The following is a 10,897-nucleotide window of genomic DNA, read 5'->3' as shown; positions in this document are numbered from 1 at the left end:
TCTGAAAGAGCAATACACAAAACGGAGGCACCTCAAGTCATTCAAACTGCCATCATTAGCAGGCCAGCAATACAGTTCTTTGTGTGTGTGTATGTGTGTGGGGGGGGTTATAGTGGTTTCAATGTTCAGTTAATCAAAGCTTTGTGATTTTGATAAACTGGGGCAGGGCCTTAAAAGACAAAGAGAACAAACCATTTCATAAGGAAGGATGAGTAAGACGTTCTTGGGTGTTTGCACTCAGAGCTCTTGCTTGTTTTAGATTGAACAACTTTTGGAGTCAGCACTTTCCAAATAAATTTTCATGCTGCAGTTATGGGGAAGTGAACATGTGATTCCGATGCAGGCATCATAAGGGAAGAGTGGAGAAGATGCATGGTTGGGGGCACAGGTTGAAACTTTGGGGAGGGGGCTGCAGGGCTCAACACCCCCTCCCTTGCCCAGGCAGCAGCCATTGTCCAAGATATTGACACGCTTGCATGATGGACTCAGCATCATGTTACAACAGCAGCTGTAGCACACGAGTGCCCCAAGGGGCCGCTCAGGACTTCGTGGAAAGCATGGCCTCCATGGAATAAGTCTGGCCCAACTCATAGCCAAGGACATGCCTTAGACCTGGTATTCACCTCTATGGATGCTGGTGATCTGACATTAAATAAAAGCGAAACTAAAGAAACGCCATGGTCAAATCACTTCCTGGTGCAACTGGACATCTTCGCGACCCTTCCCCTCTGCAGGGAGGTGAGACAGATTCGGATGGCCTGCCCCCGCCATTTAATGGATCCAAATGGCTTCCAGAGAGTGGTAGGGGATGCTTTATCCCATGTTGATGGCCTTTCAGCTGATTCCCTGGTGACCCAGTGGAATGTGGAGTTAACCAGGGCTATTGACTGCTGTTTGGCTCTGAAGCGCCCTCTCCGATTGCATGGAGCCTGGACAGCCCCGTCGTTTCCCCTGGATCTGAGGGCAATGAAACATGCCAGGTCTCTCCTCCTCTTCCGTGGGAGAGAGCTCTGGTGATGGGCTTTGAGAAGAGTCAGGTGACAGCAGTGGCTGGGGCTCCCTGTACCTGAGCAAGACCTCCTCTCGAGGAGGTTCCCTACCCTGATCCTCCCCACTAGCAGGATCACCTTCCCCTCTCTTCCCGTGAGAAGTACTCCCGCCCAGGCTCTCCTCACAAGTAGGACCTCCCCCCGGGCTCTCCTTGCAAGGAGAAGGCAAATCTCTGACAGTGATTGCTGAACAACTCCAGGCACGCCTGGAAGAAGTGGACCATTTGGATCCCTTCCAGTCGGGATCCAGACCTCATAGTGTTAAGTGGTGGTGGGGGATGAGTGTTCAGACCCCTGGGCTCTCACTTGTGGGGTACCTCAAGGTTCTGTCCTCTCCCCCATGCTTTTCAACATCTACATGCAGCCGCTGGGAGAGATCATCAGGGGGTTTGGGCTGGGTGTTCATCAGTATGCGGATGATACTCAGTTCTACCTCTCTTTCAAAACAGAACCAGTGAAGGCAGTGAAGGTCCTGTGTGAGTGCCTGGAGGTGTTTGGAGGATGGATGGTGGCTAACAGATTGAGGTTGAATCCTGACAAGACAGAAGTACTGTTTTTGGGGGACAGGAAGCAGGCAGGTGTGGAGGACTCCCTGGTACTGAATGGGGTCACTGTGCCCCTGAAGGACCAAGTGCACAGCCTGGGAGTCATTTTGGACTCACAGCTGTCCATGGAGGCACAGGTTAATTCTTTATCCAGGGCAGCTGTCTACCAGCTCCATCTGGTATGCAGGCTGAGACCCTACCTGCCCACGGACTGTCTCACCAGAGTGGTGCATGCTCTAGTTATCTCTCGCTTGGATTACTGCAATGCGCTCTATGTGGGGCTACCTTTGAAGGTGACCTGGAAACTACAACTAATCCAGAATGTGGCAGCTAGACTGGTGACTGGGAGCAGCCGCTGAGACCACTTAACACCGGTCTTCAAAGACCTACATTGGCTCCCAGTACGTTTCCGAGCACAATTCAAAGAGTTGGTGCTGACCTTTAAAGCCCTAAACGGCCTCGGTCCAGTATACCTGAAGGAGCGTCTCCACCCCCATTGTTCTGCACGGACACTGAGGTCCAGTGCTGAGGGCCTTCTGGCAGTTCCCTCACTATGAGAAGCCAAGTTACAGGGCAGAGGGCCTTCTCGGTAATGGCACCCGCCCTGTGGAATGTCCTCCCACCAGATGTTTAGAAAACACCTGAAGGCAGCCCTGTTTAGGGAGGCTTTTAATGTTTAATAGATTGTTGCATTTTAGTGTTCTGTTGGAAGCGTCCAGAGTGGCTGGGGAAACCCAGCCAGATGGGTGGGGTATAAATAATAAATTATTATTATTATTATTATTATTATTATTATCTCTTTGAGATACATGCACGTGCATGCACACACACACATAGAAAACATTAACAAAGTGTGGGGCTTAAACAATCATTTTATTTATGGCTACAGCTTTTGGTGGAATGATGATGAGTGGTCAGAGGAAGAAGAGGGAGCAGACTGGGAAGAGGAGGTTTCATAAACTGATGTTCCTTCTTAAGGGAATTTATTCCCTGAAACAAGGGAATTGCATGTGTCTGAATTTCCCCTGATCTTCCTAAGAAATAGGGGGAGGAGATCTTTATATTTCCTGATAAAGTTCCTCAATTTGCTGCTCATATTATAACCCATCAAGAGGAGAAATTTGAAAACCAGAGCAAGATGGTTCTACTTGGTGTTTATGAGCAAGAGGAAAGTGGAGACCATGTATACCTGGCAGAGACGGGAGAAGCCAAGGCACCCAGAACAGCAGGTAAATATTTGGGGTGTGCACTGGCCTCAAGATTTAGATCCAGATTTGGCAATTCAGAAGCACTCTCTCTCTCTCATCTGGAAGCACTTTGTGGTAACAAAGTCCAGATCTGAGTTCACTATTAGGGGGACTCAAAGATGGATCTAAGTGGTCCACTTGCTTTGGACAGAAGCTTGCCAAATTGGCAGGCCTAGTCCCCCTGCTAAAGTACAGGCATATATATATATCCAGGGACTCAGAAATGTGCATAACTTAAATTTCTGGCCAGAAGTTGATAAAATTTGCAGACATTGTCCTCCTTTCTGGGGGAGAGATGCCTGCCAAATAGCTGCAGTGGTTCTCCCATAAGGGAAGACATTACCTTTTTACGGTGGTGTGGTGGGAATCACTTAATCCCATAGTGTTTTATGGGCAAATGGTTAGAAAATAGTTGATATTACTGAGCAAATGGTTGGAAAATAATGGATATCGCAGGGGAATCAAAATTCCTCAGAGTGAAAAACCTGCCAAATTTCAGATAAATATGTCCCTTGGCTTTTGTGATGGGAGTCTACGGCTGATTTGGGATAGGGGAGAAATAAAGGGGTTTTCTTCCTTCCAGTGGCTTTAGAGTGGGCACCACTTCAATAAGCAGCCAAGGTGAAACTGCTCAAAGTGTTCACCTGGCTTCAGGTACCTGGTACAGCTAGTGCCAGGTAGAGGAGATGCTAGGGCAGGAGACTGGCAGTGGCAGGTATTTTAAGATACAGCTGGAAGGAAGATTTACATGCTCATGACTTTCGTCAAACTTTCTTTGACCAACCCGGTCTCTAACAGCAGTTTACTACTTTGCACTTCACTTGACCTGGAGATAGGAGGTCTAATTCATTTATATACTCACTTTCCTGGGAGTAAGCTCTATTAAACACAATGGGGCTTATTCCCAAAAACATACGGTGGATTGCACTGCTGTATTGTGGGACCTGTGCCAGCAGACCCAGCTCCCATGGTCCCTGCTGCTGTGTTTAGTCAGGTTTAGTCATGGGTAGGGATGAGGGAGAAACTCAATTTTGTTCATGTTTAAAGGCAAATTTGCCTACCGTATTTTCCGGTGTATAAGACGACTGGGCGTATAAGACGACCCCCAACTTTTCCAGTTAAAATATAGAGTTTGGGATATACTCGACCGCAGATTCTCCACCTGGCGTATAAGACGACCCCTGACTCTTGAGAAGATTTTCCTGGATTGAAAAGTAGTCTTATACGCCAGAATATACAGTAATTCATTTCCCCCTTATTCAGATTCTCACATTTAAGTGCTGCTTGAAAACTGTATAAAATAACCAACTTGGACTTGTAGAATAGCCTCCGACTGACTGCTGTCAGGACCCAAGGGGGCTAGAAAAACCAACTGGGACTGGAGACAACATATATGAGAATCAAAGCACAGCCATCCCACACAATTTAAACATCCCTGAATTTTGTGGTGCAGTTCTCCAACCAGTATTTACAAAAATGCATCTATTTGAGGAGAGTGTGCATAAAAATGAATATATTAGTGAAAACAACATACAAGATGCATTATGTTGAGCGAAATTGTTGTAAAATATATACATTAGTGAAAACTGCATTAAAAATATATTTAATAGGATAAATTCACAATATTATGCTCATGAATCTTCATGAGGGGTTTTTACCTATAAATGTGAATTGCTGCAGAATTGATGAGGTGGAACGAGAAAATGGGAGCCTGAAATTGAGCTATTCTTCCATTGCTGGTAGGGATGTCTATGCATCCAAAGCAATGCTGCTGCTTGCCAGGTGCCAAAGCTTTAAAGTTGTTTCCACACATTGTTTCATAACTTCCTTTAGAAATGTCTGATTCATTCACATTTCTAAAATGATAGCTAAGAGTCTGGGGCCCTTGCGGGCTGGGGGCCTGGAACATACCGTTATGTACCTCCCTCCTGCCAACAGCTCTCAAACACATGAATCCAGAACTGCTCTGCTTAATTCACCGTCTACCATAAACTGGGGGGGGGGGGGAGAACCAACCTTTAAAGCAACAAAAACCAACATGGTCCATTCTTTACATTTCTTGTAATTTTAGACACCCAGAGTGACCCCACTGGATGTTACTTGATAGCCAGCTTCATACAATTTTGCTTCAAATTTGTTGCTATCTTTCTTCTCGAAGACAGATTCTTCCTCCGGTGGAAACGGAGCTCCTCTTTCCTGGTTTATGGGCTCCTGGCGCTCGCTTACCTGCTGATCATCACCTTGCTGGGGCTTCTGCTCTCCAATGGTAATTAAGGGACTCCAAAGTCTGAAACACTTCAGTAGCAATATGAGAAAATGTGGGCGGGATCCCCCCCTCTCCCTTCTTGCTTTTGGCCTTCTTGGAGCAGTGCTGTGCGGGGGGGGGGGGGCTGCTGGAGGATGAGGACTTCATTGAGGCAGCACAATAACTAGCCACAGATGTGGTTGAAGGCCCCTCTTGCTGCCTAGAAGCAGTGCCTCTGATGGCAGACAATGATGCAGAGTTCAACTGAAGAAGAAACGTGCAGATCTGCAGGTGTGCTTTGTGAAGGGAATCCTTTGAAGGGCCACACTGGAAATCCCACAGAATATTTTAAGTGCCGCACGGTGTTCATGTCCTTATATATGGACAGTTCTGGGGACTAGCAGGAAGTCTCTTGGTGACATCATGGGTTGGGAAGCCTTTCAGTACAGTCCTTTGCCCGACTATACAGCCTTTCACAGTATAGTCGGGCAAAGGAGAGTTAGGTTTTCACTTGACTGCACTGTTATATCAGGCCCACCACTGTTTTTTTAAAAAAGGTTTTGCTCAAAATGTTTCTTCTAGTTGATCATAGATTATGACTCTCATATTTTTCCAGATGACCTGGGAAAAGGAGGGATTGAAACGTAAACTCGTAACATGTGAAAAAGGACCAAAGTGGCCAGTGTGTCTAAGTCTAGGTGTGTACGGAGTGTTTTCCCCTCAAATTACTTTGCCATTTGAGTTCCCAGTGGGATTCTCAGCAGGGTTTATGTTCTAACAAATGTGGCTTGCAGCCTGCCAAAGTCTGGCTTATTCTGGGTTAGTTCAAATGGAATGAGAGAAGAGGTCTCTCCACCATATCTCTTTTTGCCTCATATGAATTGGTAACATTGTGTGTGTTTGTATCTCTTCTTACAATTTTAGAATCAAAGTTTTCCTCAGAAGTGAAAAAGTTACATAAACAGCTTGAAATGAGCAAGGAGCGTAAGTGTCTTGCCAAAATCACCTGGGGCTTGTGGCTCCAATAGCCTGGGGGAGGGAAGGGGAACAAATCGGGAGGTGGGTCTTGCCTGGCATTATCCCAGAGAGCTTGTTTCCACTGCAGGAGGAGCATAATTTGGGGGTAGGTCTTCCCCATCAAAGCGGCATCTTCCAGGGAAGCCTGAACTCCAAGCACCTCGTGGGTCAGGAACTCTGTGAGTCCCTTGAGCTGGAGGAGCTTAGAAACAGGTTAACTCATGAGCTTGTGCCATTGGCAAGCTGCAAACCCCCACAACCCTAGCGCCCTCAGGAATACAGGAATGAAATGGGCTTGGCTGCTGCTGCCTCCATGAGCATCGCTGCCCCCGAGGGGAGCAAATTCCACTTTAACTATCTGCTCTGTGAAGAAGTCTTTTCTTTTGTCTCTCCCGAATGGTCCAGCCTTCAGCTTCACGGGGTGCCCCCATCCAGTGCTATGCTGAGAGAGGGAGAAAAGGCTTTCTCTAACCACTAAAAAGCCCCACATGTTGTAACTGTTCCTCACAATTTAGAAAGCATGCCTATATTAAAACAGAAAGGTCTCTCCTCGTGGTGGGGAAGGCTGTGGAGGGATGGTCAGAGCGTGCCTGCTCCACCTGCAGCCCAGTCCCATTGGGCTTTCATTCTGTGCCTTTTCTCTTTTGCCAGTGTTCCCATGCGGTGCCAGGAGCAGGGAATGGGAATACTTTGACGGCTGGTGTTACTACTTCTCCCTCCGGAAGGCTACTTGGCACATAGCTGAATCTCAATGTGCACAACGTAATTCAAGTCTGGTGGTTATTCATGATGAGGCCAAGCAGGTAAAGGTGCTAGAATATTGGTCCTTGTATGTGTGTGTGTTAATATGTTGTATCTTAGATGAGTGACACCTCAAACTACATTTCCCAGGGTCTTTTGATGGGAAACATTACATTTAATGTAGTAGAAATAAGATGCAGATGTGAGATTGTAACAAGGCCCCAACAGCTCTGAGGTGACAATGGGAAGCCTCTTACAATGACTTCAGGGCCTCTGGCTCAGCTTCCCTTGTGGGCAGCTAGGGATGGGCAAACATGTCCATGTTGGTTTCTCTCAGTTCTTCATTATTGCCAGTCTTAAGTTCACTTCTCCACATTTCCATATCAAGTTTTTTGAGATTTTAAAAAAGTAGTTCTCTTCCAGTGCAAATTTCCCCTAACATGCACATCTTTCGAATGCAATCTATCTTGGAAGGCAAGATAACATAACACATTTTTTATGTTATCTTCACTAATATGCATTTATATGCAAATGTCACCCTAGTGACACACACATTACTCAGCTGGAAGACTGCATTGCAAAATTCAGAGAAATTCAAATCTTGAAGGATGGGGTGGATCTAAACACAGGAAAGAAACACTATAAATAAGTCAGAGTATACAGCGTATAGCTGAGTATATTGTTTTGGAAGGTGCAAATTAGGTAAGACTACCTTTAAATGCAAGCTGAGCAGGCAAGAAGTACAGAACAAAACACATCCTGCATGTGAAGTTTCAGCTGTTGGTGATTGTCAGAAATTTCAGTTTTACCCAGACAGAAAGCCCAGTCAGACATTGAGGACACTACAAAATGAAATGTAGCACCAAAAAAGAGGAGATTGTATAAAATTTGCATATGCTCATTTATATATTTAAAATGATATATAAATCTGCTCTCCCTTCTACATCTTTAACCTGGACTTCAACTAGCCAGCTCTTAAAATAGAGAATTATTTGAAAGAGAGGACTGTTATTTGTAAAGTAGGACATGTGGACACTCTGTAGATATTTAGTGGCAGGCGTGGCTCTGGAAATCCAGGTTTGCTGATCAAGATGCTTTCTGACTAGAGGAAGGCAAGCCCAGAGCAGGGACTCATGCAGAGACACAGGGAGCATCTTCCGTGCTGGCTTGCCCCATGATTGAGGGAGCCAGGGCTGTGCAATGTGCACACACCCCATGATGTGCAAGTGACACGAGCACGTGAGTGAAATGAGCACATGGTGCAGTGTGTGCACACAACAGCCACAGAATTTTGAGGGGGCTCGGCCCCCTCACTGAAAAATTAGAGACCCTCAGCCAGCCACCCAACCCTCCAATGGCACCACTGTAGGCAATGCTGCTTGAATAATGCCACTTCTATGACTTGTGCTTCCAGGAGTACTTTAACAGGAGGAAATTCTAGATTTTACATATATACACATAAAATCAGCCTATGAGTTTAATTGTTGTTTCTCTGTGTATATATATTTTAAAGTTCTTGTATGTGATTCTTTCTCTCGTGATTTTACTTGTAAAATGCCTAATAAAGAGAGACTTGTGCATATACTTAAAACAAAAAGTCAGTGCCTGCCCTATCCTGTGGGGGGGGGGTGTTTCCTTGCAGAATTTCCTCAAGTCTCAAACCAGGAATGAACGCTATTGGATTGGACTCAATGACATCGATGAAGAAGGGGAATGGAGGTGGATTGATGGCACCAATTACTTAAACAGCTACAAGTAAGACACAGGACTATGAACGCCGCAACCTCACCCATCAAGCCAAACTTGGCAAGGCTCCTGCTTTGGCCATCCTGGGAAGGCAACAGAGACAGGAGTTTTGCTGAGCCCCTGGTCTACAATGCTTTCTTTATCCCAGTAGTATCTGACCAGGCCTTGGCCTGGTGAACCCCCTTGCCCCCTTCTTCTGCCCCACCATCTCTCACATACCCCCTCAGGTGCTGCTCCTCCCAGTGATTTCAATAGAAACTGCTTTCTCTGCAGAGGCAGAAATGCCCCTAAGCCTGGAGCATTTCCCCCTTCAAAGGGGCTCCTTCTAACCAACAACCGGCTGGTTGTGAGTTAAAGGGAGCCTCCCTGGCCCTGGGAGTACATATTCACAGGAGGCTGCGCTACACCAACCTTCTGTGAACTTGGATGGGTGTCAATAACCTGCTACCATTATGGCATAGGTCCCACCCACCTGTCAAAGTTGGCCTGCAGTGGGCCAATGAGAAAAAGATCTGGCCTGCTGGGCTAAAATGTTCCCCAGCTTATGCTAAGATGTAATATGAAGTCATACAGTGCAATTATTTTGCTGAAAATAAGCAGATCTAGGTCTTGTCATAGACCTTGCCTGGGTGGGATATGCATTGAGCTCCCTGGAAGAAAGCTGGGATATAGACAAGCCTGCCAAATTGGTAAAATGTTGCTGTGCATTTTAATCTGTTTTGACTTTATTGCTGCTTTTATTTCTTTTGTGGATGTTGCTAAAAAGTTGTTTTTAACTATTTTCACCAATAACTTTACTGTTTTATTCTCTTAGTAATCCGTTTTGAGGTTATTTACAATCCAGCAGTGTGTAAATTTTACAAAACAAATTAGTCAGTAACTGTGTCATGGGATGTAGCTAGCTGCTCCGGCACCCAGAGCAGCGGGGGTGGGGTGATCCGCGCATAGGGGGGCCATTTTGGGCAGCGCGGGGCCCCGAGCCACCGTTTCACTCCCAGGAGAGGCATGTGGCTCAGGCATGCTGCAGGCCAGGCCCCAGGCAGACTGCACCCCCCCCCTTCCTACGCCCCTGCTGTGTCAAAGCCACCAAAGTGCAGAATGGAAAATCTAGAGAGAATAGCTTGGATATACTTGGATTTGGGAAGCGAGTAGAGGGTGGTGTGGCTGGAGAAGAACCATTTCCGCATTTCCCAAGGTATCTTTCCTCCCTTCCTCATTTAGGAATTGGAGACCGGGTCAGCCCAGTGACTATCAGAACAAGGAAGACTGTGCTGAGATCCATCTTTCTGGGGAATGGAATGATGAGAGCTGTTCCACTGCAAACTTCTACATATGTGAGAAACCTTTGCCTTCCTGAAGAACCACCATGGAAAAACCCACCAAGTAGCAAGAACGGGATTGCAAAGGCATGTTCTTTCTGCAGTGGCTGCCTGCTTCACACCACCTGCTTTAGAGCGGCAAGGGCTGGATCTACACAGACCAGTTTAATGTTATTAGAACATTATTAGATATGTTGTTCTAAAACATCACAGGGCATACTTGTTAATTAAAGCATTTTTCACCCTGGTTCCCCCCCCCCCCATGAAAACACTGCCTCCCCGCTGCTGGTTGCTCTGCTGCTGTGCCCTCCGGTGTCCCATTTTAATAACGCATTATGAAATGTAAAAGTAGGACATCATGTGTCCAAATGTTATCAGAACCCTTCCTTAACATTAAAAACCATGTGTGTAGATCTGCCTCAGGACTCTGTACAACTTGAATGAAGCTAAACTTATTTCTTTTAAAAAATTAAGTGATTCTGAATTTAATAAGAACTATATTCTGAATAAAGGTTTGCAATCAAAATCATAAGGCTGAAGTCAATGTAAATTCCTATTTTCAGGGTTTCTCTATATGTCACAGGACCTGTCTTTTGTAAAACTTCCCACCAGGGGAGGGAAGCAAAGAAAAAGGAAGGAAAGAAAAATGAGGGGAGAGGAAGTTTACATGACCATACATTTAAAGCAAGCCCCTCCCCCCCCCAAAAAAAAAGAATTCTGGGGACTGGTGTCTGTGTAGGCTGCTGGGAAATGCAGTTCCCATGATTTCTTTGGCAGGGGAGAGCTCTAAATGCATAGTGAGTGTGCAGCCTGCATATTACCAAGGCTGGAAGATGGGGGCGGGTGAGTGTGAAGGTGCATTATGGAAGTGCAGATTGGGGGCGGGGTATATGGACGTGTGTGAACAGGGTGTCCATGGGGTGCACAGATGGGGTGTGAGGGTGTGGGTGACATCTGACCCCCTGAAAGGGAGTGAGTTGGACAAGCA

The 10,897-nt window shown here is 46.1% G+C and overlaps 1 protein-coding gene across 1 annotated transcript; it reads left to right on the top strand.

The window, feature by feature from the left end:
* The first annotated feature begins 2,690 nt into the window (after positions 1 to 2,690).
* LOC117042876 (hepatic lectin-like) lies at positions 2,691 to 10,039 on the top strand. The gene is made up of 6 exons (XM_033142517.1): positions 2,691 to 2,823; positions 5,000 to 5,107; positions 6,011 to 6,070; positions 6,755 to 6,906; positions 8,487 to 8,599; positions 9,812 to 10,039. Exons 1-6 carry the CDS (start codon positions 2,733 to 2,735, stop codon positions 9,945 to 9,947), a joined length of 660 nt encoding a protein of 219 aa, XP_032998408.1. The 5' UTR covers positions 2,691 to 2,732; the 3' UTR covers positions 9,948 to 10,039.
* Positions 10,040 to 10,897: the final 858 nt, after the last annotated feature.

Source organism: Lacerta agilis, chromosome 2 (genome assembly GCF_009819535.1).
Source record: "Lacerta agilis isolate rLacAgi1 chromosome 2, rLacAgi1.pri, whole genome shotgun sequence".
NCBI lineage: Eukaryota > Metazoa > Chordata > Lepidosauria > Squamata > Lacertidae > Lacerta > Lacerta agilis.
This window is presented reverse-complemented; position numbering and strand designations above follow the sequence as displayed.

Excerpts from the sequence above, each read along its gene's own strand:
- LOC117042876 (XM_033142517.1), top strand. The coding sequence starts at position 2,733 with ATGGTTCTACTTGGTGTTTATGAGCAAGAGGAAAGTGGAGACCATGTA. Across the intron at positions 2,824-4,999 it reads CAAGGCACCCAGAACAGCAG|ACAGATTCTTCCTCCGGTGG; the intron begins GTAAATATTTGG and ends TTCTTCTCGAAG. Across the intron at positions 5,108-6,010 it reads GGGGCTTCTGCTCTCCAATG|AATCAAAGTTTTCCTCAGAA; the intron begins GTAATTAAGGGA and ends TTACAATTTTAG.